At 37.5% G+C, this 16,609-nt stretch overlaps 5 protein-coding genes across 5 annotated transcripts in view; all 5 read left to right on the top strand.

Annotated features, from left to right (window-relative positions):
- LOC113163461 (OX-2 membrane glycoprotein-like) overlaps window positions 1–14,430 on the top strand; it is a 60,534-nt gene extending 46,104 nt beyond the window's left edge. Inside the window, exon 7 of the mRNA XM_026362101.1 lies at window positions 14,275–14,430. Within this exon, the coding sequence (XP_026217886.1) occupies window positions 14,275–14,415 (141 nt within the window). The 3' untranslated portion in view covers window positions 14,416–14,430. The remainder of the gene's footprint in view (window positions 1–14,274) is intronic.
- Window positions 393–16,609, top strand: part of LOC113163462 (nectin-1-like) — a 31,061-nt gene continuing 14,844 nt past the window's right edge. The window contains exon 1 of the mRNA XM_026362107.1: window positions 393–491. Coding sequence (XP_026217892.1) covers window positions 437–491 — 55 coding nt within the window. The 5' untranslated portion in view covers window positions 393–436. The remainder of the gene's footprint in view (window positions 492–16,609) is intronic.
- On the top strand, window positions 3,377–5,655 carry LOC113163469. The gene is made up of 4 exons (XM_026362124.1): window positions 3,377–3,981; window positions 4,060–4,098; window positions 4,172–4,247; window positions 4,610–5,655. The coding sequence occupies exons 1-4, from the start codon at window positions 3,657–3,659 to the stop codon at window positions 4,938–4,940; spliced, it is 771 nt and encodes a 256-aa protein (XP_026217909.1). The 5' UTR covers window positions 3,377–3,656; the 3' UTR covers window positions 4,941–5,655.
- Window positions 6,263–8,623, top strand: LOC113163468. Its single transcript, XM_026362122.1, has 4 exons — window positions 6,263–7,149; window positions 7,229–7,267; window positions 7,341–7,416; window positions 7,779–8,623. Exons 1-4 carry the CDS (start codon window positions 6,825–6,827, stop codon window positions 8,107–8,109), a joined length of 771 nt encoding a protein of 256 aa, XP_026217907.1. The 5' UTR covers window positions 6,263–6,824; the 3' UTR covers window positions 8,110–8,623.
- Window positions 9,432–11,994, top strand: LOC113163470. The gene is made up of 4 exons (XM_026362125.1): window positions 9,432–10,318; window positions 10,398–10,436; window positions 10,510–10,585; window positions 10,948–11,994. Exons 1-4 carry the CDS (start codon window positions 9,994–9,996, stop codon window positions 11,276–11,278), a joined length of 771 nt encoding a protein of 256 aa, XP_026217910.1. The 5' UTR covers window positions 9,432–9,993; the 3' UTR covers window positions 11,279–11,994.

Below are 16,609 nucleotides of genomic sequence, written 5' to 3'. Positions count from 1 at the left end.
AATTTTGGCTCCACATGAAGCAGCGATGACAAACTCTTCAGTCCTATATCTCCTTTTTATGTTTGGATTTTTTCCCTACGTTAAGAGATCAGATGTAGTCTGTAATACAAGTATACTGTATTACTGTATACAATTCTCATGCTAACGCTTTAAATAAAAATCAATTTCCCTTAAGGAAAGTCATTTGTCCTCGTTATTAATTCACCTGTAGACAAACCTGATCGGTTTCTGTTCTCAGTGAGAAATGATCGTGTCTGTGGTCTCTAACCAACTATCTTCAGACTGAAGAAGCAACTTTTTTTTGTTTTGTTAAACAATACGTCACAAACACGTGACTTAAAGGGTTTAAAGTCGTGTTTCAAAAAGGAAGTATCACAAACGTGCTGAAGCGCTCGATACACAGAGACGTTTCTACTCAGCACTACATGAAGCAGTGATGACAAACTCTTCAGTCCTATATCTTCTTTTAATGTTGGGATTCTTTACCAAAGGTAAGAGATCACATGTAGCCTGTTATAATGTTATATTGTATTTTCTATCGGTATATTTTTCTTTTCTCATTCTGACGCTTTAAATTAACATTAATTTCCTTTAACGTAAACCATTTGTCCTCGTTATTAATCCACCTGCAGACAAACCTGTTCAGCTTCTGTTAGACCTGGGTCTTTAGACCCAGTCCTCAGGGCTCCTTCTCCTACAAAATCACTAAACAAATGCACAGAGAAATGTAAAAGAAGCAGTAACTGAGTTATTAATATCTTCAGCTTTGCTGTAACTTTTTTTTAACTGTTTTTATACAAAAAATCGGAAGCTGTGGTTTTAATGTGTTGGTGAACAGAGTTCAGTTGCTATAAGTCTCAGCAGCTCTGTCCTTTTGTGTTTTTTAATGTTTTCTTCCACCCTATTTGTGTTTTCTGCTTTTCACATAAATCAATATGGAGTCCTGCGACAAAGGGCACACACTTCATTACTTTCGCACTTTGTTTTATGACTTTTTTGATCCTGCCTTGAGGATGCAGTTCAATTGTTTACGGAGAAAAAGACGATGCTGCAGAGCTGGAGTTAAACGCCGGGGGAGAAGACGGAGGTAAAAGCCATATGTACCATCTGTTATGATGGGAAACGTCCGCGCTCTCTCTAACAAGCTGGACGAGCTAACGGCGCTAACGCGTCTGCAGCGCGGGTACCGGGGGAGCAGCCTGCTGTGCGTCACCGAGACGTGGCTCAACCAAGACACACTGAACTCCGTGGTTTCCGTTCGTAGCGTGGCGCAGAGCGGAAAGAAGAAAGGCTGCGGGTGCTGTGCCACCCTGTTTAACTTCTCCCAGTATGTAAACTGACACACAGGGGACAATAAAACTCTGGACCTCCTATATTCTGACGTCAAGAACGCACATACTTCTGCCCCCCTCCCTCCTTTAGGACGCTCTGACCACAAACTGGTTCATCTCTCCCCTGCTTACACTCCAGTGTGTAACAGCAGACACCACAGGTTAAAACGGTGAAGCTCTGGACTGAGGAAGCAACAGAGCAACTAAAGGACTGTTTTAACACCACAGCCTGGGACGTTCTCTGCAGTCCACATGGGGAGAACATTGATAGTCTCACACACTGCAGCACGGACTACATACATTTTTGTGTGGAAAGCACTGTGCCAACAAAGACAGTGATGTGCTTCCCAAAAAAGCCCTGGGTCACTCCTGAGCTGAAGGCCCTACTAAATGAGAAGAAGAGGGCCTGCAAAGACAGCTACAGGAAGAAGTTGGAGCATCGCCTGGAACAGAACAACGTCCGTGATGTGTGGAGAGGTCTAAAACACATCTCAGGCCACGGTAAAGCTCAAAATGGTCGCCAGGTCACAGGTGACTAAGTCTGGGCAAATGAACTGAACCTGTTCTTTAACAGATTTGATTCTGCCCAGCCCCCCTCTCCACACCTTTCCAGTCCAGGAAAGCAGCTATTCACACCTCAGCACCAAGCAGTCCTCTGACTTTGTGGGCTGGTGTGAAAATAGCCACCAGTCCTAAACACCAGCAGGACAAGACCAGACTGGGCTGCTCACTGGAGTCCATCAAGGAGGTGGCGGACAGGAGGATGTTGGCTAAACTAACAGCCATCATGGATAACCCCTCCCACCGCCTGCACCAAATTGTAGAGGCTCTGACCAGCTCCTTCAGGACGAGACTGTTACACCCAGAGTGCAAGAAGTAGCGCTACCGCAGGTCATTCCTCCCCCAGCTATCAGACTATACAACACAGTACTACAGTAACACACTATGTACCTACGCGGTGTATTTCATTCGTTGTTGCTGTTGTTGTTTGTCGTTTGGTGTGTAATTTAATTGTCGTGTAAGTTAAAGATTTTACTTGACACTTTACTTAAAAATTTTTGCTTGATTTACTTGATCTTATGGTTTTTATGTTTTATTTTTTACGTTTTTTTTTTTTTTTTTGTGGAGTTAATACTGATGCTGTCCACTCTATACTGTTCTTCTATTCCTCTATACTCTGATATTTAATGTCACCTTGTTGCTGTAGACAAAATAATTTCCCCATTATGGGATAAATAAAGTCTATCTTATCTTATCTTATCTTATCTTATCATATCAGAGTTCAGTCTGCTCACTGTCACAGGTCTGCAGCTCCACATGGAAACACACTGTAAACTGTGATGGACTGACACATGTTGATTATTACAGTTTTCTCCTGCTGAGCTCTGTTCACCACAACATTAAAACCACCAAGTAGTTTTAATGTTATATCTTATAAGTAAAGGCAAAAGATGGTTGGTTTAATGATAAAAAAACTTTACTGTAAGTTGCTGTAGTACAGAGGCAGAAAGTAAGTAAGTAAAGTATTTACAAGTAAGTTTACTTTACATACAACAATTCAGAAGAATAAGTTTTACTTTTTACTAAACCTGAATCTGAGTTATTTTGTTAAATAAATTATTATGGATGAAGCAGCTGCAGCTTTTCTAATGTTTACATGTTAATGCATCAGTTATTATAAATGAGTACGATCTTCATTCTGTATTGTTGTTTTGGTTATTAACATGATAAATAGTTTATTTCTATTATTTATTTTATCATCTATACACAAATCATAACTTGTCCTTTTCTGGTCTTGTTGTTATTAAGTGTTTAATATTTAAATTTATTTTGATATGTGTAGGTCCTGCTCTACTTAGTACTGCTTACTAAACTAAACTAAATATCACAATGTTGATCAGTAGCTAAAGATACATAATGTACATGCAAAGTTCATCTCATCATCTCCTCCTTTCTCCTTCCTCCACACAGATGTTTCTCTAACATCTGTGGTCCAGACTCATCAGACTGTGATGGCAGCTGTAGGAGAAGAGGCTCATTTCATACCACATATACTTTGGTCAAAGAGTGAATTCAGACTTTAGAGATAAAGTGAAGTTTAAAGATGTTGGACTGAAGAACTGCTCCATAGTGATGAGAAATATAACAGAACAGGATGAAGGTTGTTATCTGTGTTTGTTTAACTGTTACCCTGATGGTGCTCTAACAGGTAGAACCTGCCTCCATCTCTATGGTAAGAACCAGACTGAACCATTGGTGAAATGTTCCTGGTGAAATCCAGCTTCATGTCAGCAGCAGCTGTGTGTGTAACTCTGGGTTGATGTGATGTTTGTGTTGACAGAGCTGCATGAGCCCATTCTACATGTCAGAGAATCCAACTCTCCTGAAGAGTCAGTTGTGTCCTGCTCAGTCACAGGTCGACCTGCTCCCACAGTAACACTGACTGTCTCACAACAACACCTCAACTTGTCTCACTACCACACGGTGACCGTCAACAACACCGACGCTACAGTCACCGTCAGCACCACGGCTGTGCTGTCTGGTTTCCATGGTGACAGCATCCAGGTTGGATGTGCAGTGAGAGTCCTCTCTGGTCCTCAGAAAGAGGTGTTTGTGATGATTCCTGAGGTCAAAGCGACGTCTGCTGATGGTGAGAAACACGTCCAAACATCCTGATTCATACTTTTTATTTTCTTCATCATTCTCATGGTTACATTTCTGTTTCCAGGATCTGATGAAGAATCTGAGTCTGAAAACAGACACTTCAGTAAGTTAATGTTCTTGTTATTTTATAACGTTTGAGTTTATAATTTAAACATGCTTCCTCTTTTTCTTTAAAGGAAACAGATCAGTTTTACTGATTGTGTTTGTGATCTTTGGTTCATCGTTGGTCGTCATTGTTCTGTTTATTATAAGGTACGAGTTTTATTCTTCTTTTTGTGTTGTTGTAATATCTGTGTCTCAGTCTGTGAGAGCAGATACATGTTAGTTCAGATTTAATTGATCTTATAGTGAGACGTCCCATCCTCAAACAAATACTCTCTTATATATAAGATGTGTGTATTATTAAATTATTGTCACATTATCTTCTAGTTTGGCTCTTTACCTACATATTATTCTTCTATCATACTGAATTATCTCATGTTTTCTACATTTGTAAATTAAATCTTTCAACTTTACTTTTGGTTATGATCACTGTCAGTATGTATCTATATTACCAGTTAAGAATATTTATTTATGTTTCACGTTAAGTAATAAGACAGCTTTTTTCTTTTCAGGACCAGAACAACTTTAAACAAGCAGGAAATCCATCCAGTCACAGAAGAAGAAAAACAGAGTACAGCATCAGACATGCAGGAAAACGATCAGACCATTCCTAAAGAGGAAATTAGAACACCTTTAAACATTCAGGACAACAACCTCAGAAAGCGGACACCTACTGAGAAAAGTCAAATAAGTGACAACCCAGAGCAAAAAGACTCAGAGAGTTGGAGTCAAGCAGGAGAACAGTCAAATGAGAAAACACCTGTGGAGAATGAAAAAAGAAACAACAACAACAAAGCAACAGCAAGAAAACTTAACTTTGAGCTATGTGACACTAAAGACTGAGTTTAGTTCTCGTGGTAAAACCGACTGAATCAAACTGCAGCTTCAGAGACCAGATTTCCTGTTAGTGTGAACGTCTGTGGAGATTCTCAGTCGTCCAGGTCCTGATGATCTTGAAGCTGCTGTTCAGTAGAAACTGGATTTACCTGATTTCACTTCTGTTACTGATGTTTCTTTGAAAACATTAATGTTCACACTGAATCAGAAACAAACTCTACAATAAGAAGTATGTCTCAGTATTTCATTTCATGTTTTCCTACTGTTTATTTCTTGGTTAAACAGAGACCTCAGAGTACATTTAATTCTTGTTACACATTACATAGCATTTAGTCAAATAATGAACCACCTCTGATTTTTCCTCTTTTCTCATTTTACTTTTATCTTTGTGGTAGTAGCCTTTTGTAGCCTCAGGATTTCTCTGAGATTTCAGTAAGTTAATGCTCAGATTGTCTCAGTCAGTGTTAGCATTCACTGTGATGTTACTGTGAATGTAATGAAACACTGTGAGTCCCTGAACATGAATCACCTGGTCCAACAATCAACAGATCAACAAACCACCTTCAGCTACAAACGGAGTTGATTTTGACCAGTCTTAACAGTTCAGTGACTCTGTTGAAGCTTTAGAGACGACATCCACTTAAAGTTCACACTTTATTCAAGCTTTCATTTAAACTCTAACAATAGTACTTTAAGTATACAGTGGTTTTGATTATTATATTTTACTGACATTTGATGTTATCTGTTCTGATTTCAGTATAATGCTAAATAAAAATGTCTTCCTTTTTCTTAAATAAGAACTATTTACATTCATATATTACAAATTTGTAAACTGTAAATTTTTTGTTCACAACAGGAAAGATGATCAAATATGTTTGTTTTTTAAATCTTTGTTTAAGAAAACTCATCAGATGTTTCTGCCTGCTGCCTAACAAATAGTATAAACGCTCGATTCCTGCTTTCTGTTATCACCCATTTGATATAGGATTCCCTGTTGAATCTGGTTCATCTCAAGGTTTCTTCCTGTTGCCTTCTCAGGGAGTTTTTCCTTTCCACTGTTGCCTAAAGCTTGCTCAAATGGGATTGGCCCACATTAGTAATTGCTAATGTGACACATGGAAATAAAAAGTGCTGTAATTCATAAAGAATCAAAATATTGTAATCATAAACAATACTTTAATAATTAATAATTGTGCTCATGAAATATAACATTGTAAAAGTAAAATATAGGTTAACAGAGTACATATAATATTAATAATAAATAACATAAATCAGTAGTATTAAACTTAATTAACAACACCGAAAAAAAGTGTACTAAAACTAAAGTTACACTATGTACTGTAGCTCCTCAGATTTTATGTCTGACTTGTAGCTGCTTCTTAAACACTGTTCTGTAGTGAATCTGTTACAAACCACAACTCATCATCTCCTCCTTTCTTCTTCCTCCACACAGATGTTTCTCTAACATCTGTGGTCCAGACTCATCAGACTGTGATGGCAGCTGTAGGAGAAGAGGCTCATTTCAGCTGTCAGCTCATGGACTCTAAAGACGTTCTTCAAATCACATGGCAGAAAATTTTACCTGATCATGACAAGAACATGGCTTCATACCACATATACTTTGGTCAAAGAGTGAATTCAGACTTTAGAGATAAAGTGAAGTTTAAAGATGTTGGACTGAAGAACTGCTCCATAGTGATGAGAAATATAACAGAACAGGATGAAGGTTGTTATCTGTGTTTGTTTAACTGTTACCCTGATGGTGCTCTAACAGGTAGAACCTGCCTCCATCTCTATGGTAAGAACCAGACTGAACCATTGGTGAAATGTTCCTGGTGAAATCCAGCTTCATGTCAGCAGCAGCTGTGTGTGTAACTCTGGGTTGATGTGATGTTTGTGTTGACAGAGCTGCATGAGCCCATTCTACATGTCAGAGAATCCAACTCTCCTGAAGAGTCAGTTGTGTCCTGCTCAGTCACAGGTCGACCTGCTCCCACAGTAACACTGACTGTCTCACAACAACACCTCAACTTGTCTCACTACCACACGGTGACCGTCAACAACACCGACGCTACAGTCACCGTCAGCACCACGGCTGTGCTGTCTGGTTTCCATGGTGACAGCATCCAGGTTGGATGTGCAGTGAGAGTCCTCTCTGGTCCTCAGAAAGAGGTGTTTGTGATGATTCCTGAGGTCAAAGCGACGTCTGCTGATGGTGAGAAACACGTCCAAACATCCTGATTCATACTTTTTTATTTTCTTCATCATTCTCATGGTTACATTTCTGTTTCCAGGATCTGATGAAGAATCTGAGTCTGAAAACAGACACTTCAGTAAGTTAATGTTCTTGTTATTTTATAACGTTTGAGTTTATAATTTAAACATGCTTCCTCTTTTTCTTTAAAGGAAACAGATCAGTTTTACTGATTGTGTTTGTGATCTTTGGTTCATCGTTGGTCGTCATTGTTCTGTTTATTATAAGGTACGAGTTTTATTCTTCTTTTTGTGTTGTTGTAATATCTGTGTCTCAGTCTGTGAGAGCAGATACATGTTAGTTCAGATTTAATTGATCTTATAGTGAGACGTCCCATCCTCAAACAAATACTCTCTTATATATAAGATGTGTGTATTATTAAATTATTGTCACATTATCTTCTAGTTTGGCTCTTTACCTACATATTATTCTTCTATCATACTGAATTATCTCATGTTTTCTACATTTGTAAATTAAATCTTTCAACTTTACTTTTGGTTATGATCACTGTCAGTATGTATCTATATTACCAGTTAAGAATATTTATTTATGTTTCACGTTAAGTAATAAGACAGCTTTTTTCTTTTCAGGACCAGAACAACTTTAAACAAGCAGGAAATCCATCCAGTCACAGAAGAAGAAAAACAGAGTACAGCATCAGACATGCAGGAAAACGATCAGACCATTCCTAAAGAGGAAATTAGAACACCTTTAAACATTCAGGACAACAACCTCAGAAAGCGGACACCTACTGAGAAAAGTCAAATAAGTGACAACCCAGAGCAAAAAGACTCAGAGAGTTGGAGTCAAGCAGGAGAACAGTCAAATGAGAAAACACCTGTGGAGAATGAAAAAAGAAACAACAACAACAAAGCAACAGCAAGAAAACTTAACTTTGAGCTATGTGACACTAAAGACTGAGTTTAGTTCTCGTGGTAAAACCGACTGAATCAAACTGCAGCTTCAGAGACCAGATTTCCTGTTAGTGTGAACGTCTGTGGAGATTCTCAGTCGTCCAGGTCCTGATGATCTTGAAGCTGCTGTTCAGTAGAAACTGGATTTACCTGATTTCACTTCTGTTACTGATGTTTCTTTGAAAACATTAATGTTCACACTGAATCAGAAACAAACTCTACAATAAGAAGTATGTCTCAGTATTTCATTTCATGTTTTCCTACTGTTTATTTCTTGGTTAAACAGAGACCTCAGAGTACATTTAATTCTTGTTACACATTACATAGCATTTAGTCAAATAATGAACCACCTCTGATTTTTCCTCTTTTCTCATTTTACTTTTATCTTTGTGGTAGTAGCCTTTTGTAGCCTCAGGATTTCTCTGAGATTTCAGTAAGTTAATGCTCAGATTGTCTCAGTCAGTGTTAGCATTCACTGTGATGTTACTGTGAATGTAATGAAACACTGTGAGTCCCTGAACATGAATCACCTGGTCCAACAATCAACAGATCAACAAACCACCTTCAGCTACAAACGGAGTTGATTTTGACCAGTCTTAACAGTTCAGTGACTCTGTTGAAGCTTTAGAGACGACATCCACTTAAAGTTCACACTTTATTCAAGCTTTCATTTAAACTCTAACAATAGTACTTTAAGTATACAGTGGTTTTGATTATTATATTTTACTGACATTTGATGTTATCTGTTCTGATTTCAGTATAATGCTAAATAAAAATGTCTTCCTTTTTCTTAAATAAGAACTATTTACATTCATATATTACAAATTTGTAAACTGTAAATTTTTTGTTCACAACAGGAAAGATGATCAAATATGTTTGTTTTTTAAATCTTTGTTTAAGAAAACTCATCAGATGTTTCTGCCTGCTGCCTAACAAATAGTATAAACGCTCGATTCCTGCTTTCTGTTATCACCCATTTGATATAGGATTCCCTGTTGAATCTGGTTCATCTCAAGGTTTCTTCCTGTTGCCTTCTCAGGGAGTTTTTCCTTTCCACTGTTGCCTAAAGCTTGCTCAAATGGGATTGGCCCACATTAGTAATTGCTAATGTGACACATGGAAATAAAAAGTGCTGTAATTCATAAAGAATCAAAATATTGTAATCATAAACAATACTTTAATAATTAATAATTGTGCTCATGAAATATAACATTGTAAAAGTAAAATATAGGTTAACAGAGTACATATAATATTAATAATAAATAACATAAATCAGTAGTATTAAACTTAATTAACAACACCGAAAAAAAGTGTACTAAAACTAAAGTTACACTATGTACTGTAGCTCCTCAGATTTTATGTCTGACTTGTAGCTGCTTCTTAAACACTGTTCTGTAGTGAATCTGTTACAAACCACAACTCATCATCTCCTCCTTTCTTCTTCCTCCACACAGATGTTTCTCTAACATCTGTGGTCCAGACTCATCAGACTGTGATGGCAGCTGTAGGAGAAGAGGCTCATTTCAGCTGTCAGCTCATGGACTCTAAAGACGTTCTTCAAATCACATGGCAGAAAATTTTACCTGATCATGACAAGAACATGGCTTCATACCACATATACTTTGGTCAAAGAGTGAATTCAGACTTTAGAGATAAAGTGAAGTTTAAAGATGTTGGACTGAAGAACTGCTCCATAGTGATGAGAAATATAACAGAACAGGATGAAGGTTGTTATCTGTGTTTGTTTAACTGTTACCCTGATGGTGCTCTAACAGGTAGAACCTGCCTCCATCTCTATGGTAAGAACCAGACTGAACCATTGGTGAAATGTTCCTGGTGAAATCCAGCTTCATGTCAGCAGCAGCTGTGTGTGTAACTCTGGGTTGATGTGATGTTTGTGTTGACAGAGCTGCATGAGCCCATTCTACATGTCAGAGAATCCAACTCTCCTGAAGAGTCAGTTGTGTCCTGCTCAGTCACAGGTCGACCTGCTCCCACAGTAACACTGACTGTCTCACAACAACACCTCAACTTGTCTCACTACCACACGGTGACCGTCAACAACACCGACGCTACAGTCACCGTCAGCACCACGGCTGTGCTGTCTGGTTTCCATGGTGACAGCATCCAGGTTGGATGTGCAGTGAGAGTCCTCTCTGGTCCTCAGAAAGAGGTGTTTGTGATGATTCCTGAGGTCAAAGCGACGTCTGCTGATGGTGAGAAACACGTCCAAACATCCTGATTCATACTTTTTTATTTTCTTCATCATTCTCATGGTTACATTTCTGTTTCCAGGATCTGATGAAGAATCTGAGTCTGAAAACAGACACTTCAGTAAGTTAATGTTCTTGTTATTTTATAACGTTTGAGTTTATAATTTAAACATGCTTCCTCTTTTTCTTTAAAGGAAACAGATCAGTTTTACTGATTGTGTTTGTGATCTTTGGTTCATCGTTGGTCGTCATTGTTCTGTTTATTATAAGGTACGAGTTTTATTCTTCTTTTTGTGTTGTTGTAATATCTGTGTCTCAGTCTGTGAGAGCAGATACATGTTAGTTCAGATTTAATTGATCTTATAGTGAGACGTCCCATCCTCAAACAAATACTCTCTTATATATAAGATGTGTGTATTATTAAATTATTGTCACATTATCTTCTAGTTTGGCTCTTTACCTACATATTATTCTTCTATCATACTGAATTATCTCATGTTTTCTACATTTGTAAATTAAATCTTTCAACTTTACTTTTGGTTATGATCACTGTCAGTATGTATCTATATTACCAGTTAAGAATATTTATTTATGTTTCACGTTAAGTAATAAGACAGCTTTTTTCTTTTCAGGACCAGAACAACTTTAAACAAGCAGGAAATCCATCCAGTCACAGAAGAAGAAAAACAGAGTACAGCATCAGACATGCAGGAAAACGATCAGACCATTCCTAAAGAGGAAATTAGAACACCTTTAAACATTCAGGACAACAACCTCAGAAAGCGGACACCTACTGAGAAAAGTCAAATAAGTGACAACCCAGAGCAAAAAGACTCAGAGAGTTGGAGTCAAGCAGGAGAACAGTCAAATGAGAAAACACCTGTGGAGAATGAAAAAAGAAACAACAACAACAAAGCAACAGCAAGAAAACTTAACTTTGAGCTATGTGACACTAAAGACTGAGTTTAGTTCTCGTGGTAAAACCGACTGAATCAAACTGCAGCTTCAGAGACCAGATTTCCTGTTAGTGTGAACGTCTGTGGAGATTCTCAGTCGTCCAGGTCCTGATGATCTTGAAGCTGCTGTTCAGTAGAAACTGGATTTACCTGATTTCACTTCTGTTACTGATGTTTCTTTGAAAACATTAATGTTCACACTGAATCAGAAACAAACTCTACAATAAGAAGTATGTCTCAGTATTTCATTTCATGTTTTCCTACTGTTTATTTCTTGGTTAAACAGAGACCTCAGAGTACATTTAATTCTTGTTACACATTACATAGCATTTAGTCAAATAATGAACCACCTCTGATTTTTCCTCTTTTCTCATTTTACTTTTATCTTTGTGGTAGTAGCCTTTTGTAGCCTCAGGATTTCTCTGAGATTTCAGTAAGTTAATGCTCAGATTGTCTCAGTCAGTGTTAGCATTCACTGTGATGTTACTGTGAATGTAATGAAACACTATGCGTCCCTGAACATGTATCATCTGGTCCAACAATCAACAGATCAACAAACCACCTTCAGCTACAAACGGAGTTGATTTTGACCAGTCTTAACAGTTCAGTGACTCTGTTGAAGCTTTAGAGACGACATCCACTTAAAGTTCACACTTTATTCAAGCTTTCATTTAAACTCTAACAATAGTACTTTAAGTATACAGTGGTTTTGATTATTATATTTTACTGACATTTGATGTTATCTGTTCTGATTTCAGTATAATGCTAAATAAAAATGTCTTCCTTTTTCTTAAATAAGAACTATTTACATTCATATATTACAAATTTGTAAACTGTAAATTTTTTGTTCACAACAGGAAAGATGATCAAATATGTTTGTTTTTTAAATCTTTGTTTAAGAAAACTCATCAGATGTTTCTGCCTGCTGCCTAACAAATAGTATAAACGCTCGATTCCTGCTTTCTGTTATCACCCATTTGATATAGGATTCCCTGTTGAATCTGGTTCATCTCAAGGTTTCTTCCTGTTGCCTTCTCAGGGAGTTTTTCCTTTCCACTGTTGCCTAAAGCTTGCTCAAATGGGATTGGCCCACATTAGTAATTGCTAATGTGACACATGGAAATAAAAAGTGCTGTAATTCATAAAGAATCAAAATATTGTAATCATAAACAATACTTTAATAATTAATAATTGTGCTCATGAAATATAACATTGTAAAAGTAAAATATAGGTTAACAGAGTACATATAATATTAATAATAAATAACATAAATCAGTAGTATTAAACTTAATTAACAACACCGAAAAAAAGTGTACTAAAACTAAAGTTACACTATGTACTGTAGCTCCTCAGATTTTATGTCTGACTTGTAGCTGCTTCTTAAACACTGTTCTGTAGTGAATCTGTTACAAACCACAACTCATCATCTCCTCCTTTCTTCTTCCTCCACACAGATGTTTCTCTAACATATGTGGTCCAGACTCATCAGACTGTGATGGCAGCTGTAGGAGAAGAGGCTCATTTCAGCTGTCAGCTCATGGACTCTAAAGACGTTCTTCAAGTCACATGGCAGAAAATTTTACCTGATCATGACAAGAACATGGCTTCATACAACAAATACTTTGGTCAAAGAGTGAATTCAGACTTTAGAGATAAAGTGAAGTTTAAAGATGTTGGACTGAAGAACTGCTCCATAGTGATGAGAAATATAACAGAACAGGATGAAGGTTGTTATCTGTGTTTGTTTAACTGTTACCCTGATGGTGCTCTAACAGGTAGAACCTGCCTCCAGATCTATGGTAAGAACCAGACTGAATGATTGGTGAAATGTTCCTGGTGAAATCCAGCTTCATGTCAGCAGCAGCTGTGTGTGTAAGCTCTGGGTTGATGTGATGTTTGTGTTGACAGAGCTGCATGAGCCCATTCTACATGTCAGAGAATCCAACTCTCCTGAAGAGTCAGTTGTGTCCTGCTCAGTCACAGGTCGACCTGCTCCCACAGTAACACTGACTGTCTCACAACAACACCTCAACTTGTCGCACTACCACACGGTGACCGTCAACAACACCGACGCTACAGTCACCGTCACCACCACGGCGGTGCTGTCTGGTTTCCATGGTGACAGCATCCAGGTTGGATGTGCAGTGAGAGTCCTCTCTGGTCCTCAGAAAGAGGTGTTTGTGATGATTCCTGAGGTCAAAGCGACGTCTGCTGATGGTGAGAAACACGTCCAAACATCCTGATTCATACTTTTTTATTTTCTTCATCATTCTCATGGTTACATTTCTGTTTCCAGGATCTGAAGAAGAATCTGAGTCTGAAAACAGAGAGTTCAGTAAGTTAATGTTCTTGTTGTTACTTTATAACTGTTGAGTTTATAATTTAAACACGTTTCCTCTTTTTCTTTAAAAGAAACAGATCAGTTTTACTGACTGTGTTTGCAGCCTTTGGTTCTCTCTTCATTGTTCTGTTTATTATAAGGTACGACTTTTATTCTTCTTTTTGAGTTGTTGTAATATCTGTGTCTCAGTCTGTGAGAGCTGATGAATGTTTGTTCAGATTTAATTCATCTTATAGTGAGACACTAATACTCTCATATATAAGATGTGCAATATTAGATTATTGTCATCCAGTTTGGCTCTTTACCTACATATTATTCTTCTGTCATCCAGGATAATCTGAGGTATTCTACATATGTGAAGCAAATTCTTCAACTTCACTGTTGGTTATGATCACTGCAGACTCACTGTCAGTATGTTTATCTATATAACAGAATATTTATTTATGTTTAACGTTAAGTAATTTCTTTTCAGGACCAGAACAACTTTAAAAAAGCAGGAAATCCAAGCAGTCACAGTAGAAGAAAAACTTAGTACACTTTTAGACATGCAGGGAAACGATGAGACTTTCTCCAATGAAGAAATCAGAACACCTGAACACAACAGTCAGGACAACAACCTCAGAAAGCGGACACCTACTGAGAAAAGTCAAATAAGTGAAAACCCAGAGCAAAAAGACTCAGAGAGTTGGAGTCAAGCAGGAGAACAATCAAATGAGGAAACTCCTGTGGAGAATCGAAATAGAAACAACAACACAGCAACAGCAAGAAAACTTAACTTTAGTCAATGTGACACTAATGACTGAGTTTAGTGATGTTTCTGTAAAAACCGAAGAGTTAAGACTAACAAACAACATTCACCTCTCAGTTTAACTCTACAAGACCTATCTGTCTGTCTCAGTTTTTATATTAATGCTTTTGTACTATTCAGTTTTTTACTTTTTATAACATCTTGTGTGATCACTGTTTATATTTTGTTGCTTTTTTACTATTCACATAAATAAATTGTGGTGTTTGGACCATTTGACACTGTGACTAAGTGACTCAAAAATAAAAACTTGTATGTCTTATGTTGAATCAGTGGGAATGAAATGATATTTTTAATGATTCATTATGTTGAAATAAGTAATTCATCTTAAGATTCTCAGAAAGTAGAACTTTAAAATCCTGTAATTATTATCACTGCTAATGTATTTTACAGACATTACTAATAACATGAATAACAACAACAACAATAATATAATAATCAAATGTTCATATTGTGTTCATTCAAACTGTGCCTCAGTGTTACAGCAGGTTTCAGCGGTTTCATTGCAAACATGTCTGTTTATGCAGATTTCCTTAAGAAGTGACTGAAAGTAAAAGTCAAACTAAAGTATTTATAAATTGACTGTTAATATTCTACATAACTGTTGAAACAGGGAGTTTTAACTAAGAGGCGTTTGGTCCTGTTCATGTTTTGTTTGACACACAATTTATGCGTCAGTCCTATAACCCATTTTAAAAGGTAAAACTAATTAGCTGCTGTCTGTAATGAGTTTTTCTTTTAGTTAATTTTAAAGATATTTACTGTGAATAGGTTATTAAACAATAATCAGCGCTGTTACTCATAACAGCGCTGATTATTACTTCTAATGTTTTGTCCATCTTATTTAAAATGAATGAAGAGGCCAAAACATTAGAAACACCTAAATATAAAGCTTCTCTGGTGGGCTGACTGGTCATACCAGGTTTTTCTGGTACTTCTGGGCCTCCCTCATTTTCTGTAGTTTCTCTTTTATGTAATGAACAAAAGAAAAAATATTAACAGGCCCCACACTCCCCTGATCTCCCTCCTACTTCTCTCTTAGTAAGGTCAAAGGTCCTTACCTCATGCCCATAGAGCAGTTCAAAAGGGGATAAGCCAGTGGAGGCCTGAGGTACCTCCCTGTAGACAAAGATGACATAAGGAAGCCACTGATCCCAGTCAGATCCAGTTTCATTCACAAACTTATGGAGCATTTGTTTAAGAGTCTGGTTGAAGCGCTCAGTCCATCTGTCTGTGGATGATAAGGAGTAGTCCGTACCGTCCAATACCCAGCAGCTTCTGGGTATTAAGTAGCATAATCTGTGATAACCAGCATGTAGCGATTTCCTGCTTTACTTTTCTCAACAACGTTCATCGCCAGGCGTTCAAAAGTGGTACCAATGATTGTGTCTCTAGCTCAGCAGTGTAAAAAGACAAGGGTTGGAGAAGGCTCCTGTACATGCTTTGCTTGTGCTCATAACCGCAAAATTACAGCTGTGTTCTGTTCCTAATGAATCAGCAAAGGTCTGGCAGATTATGGCCCAGACGTCTTCCCTTTAACTTCAATATAAGGATCAGCAGTAGGGTATGGCTTCTCATCACCATGTACACAACAGATTGGAATAGTCTCACGAATATGGATAATATTTGCTGAGTCTGAGTAGTCAATAGAGTCTTTCTCCATTGATCTTTACAGTGGTCATTTTCATATACTGGTTATTCTTGCGTACAATATTCAGACTCTGCCGTGGAACAAAACACACTTCAGTGAGTTTAGTTGGATTCTTTGGGGCTACTGGTTTGGTGTGACCTTCCTGTTCACACAAAAAACAGACTGATGTTTTGCTAGAGAGTTTTGATGGTGCATTAGTGTTAAAAAGGCCAATGCCACCTGGACTGTTCTGCCACCCCTCTAGGAATGGTATGTTCCCATCAGACCAGCTCCGTGCATGAGGAGGTCATGGAGGGTAGTTTCCCTGAGCTCCAGTTAATTAAGTCCATTGTAACTGTTGTTGTTGATACAGTGTGTCCGTCCATCGAACTGAAAGTCAGTTATGATAGTTTGTTATGTATATTTATGTTTCTGTTCTTGATATTATGGCATTTCATTGATTCTGATAAATAGGACCAATTAAAGGTAATTGATCGCTGCACATCTTCGAGACTGTATTTTACAGCTCTTTAATTTGATACATATATTCTGTATTTATCGT

This window comes from Anabas testudineus, chromosome 2, assembly GCF_900324465.2.
Source record: "Anabas testudineus chromosome 2, fAnaTes1.2, whole genome shotgun sequence".
NCBI classification, from domain to species: domain Eukaryota; kingdom Metazoa; phylum Chordata; class Actinopteri; order Anabantiformes; family Anabantidae; genus Anabas; species Anabas testudineus.
The sequence above is the reverse complement of the archived record's forward strand: the minus strand, read 5'-3'. Positions and strand labels throughout refer to the sequence as shown.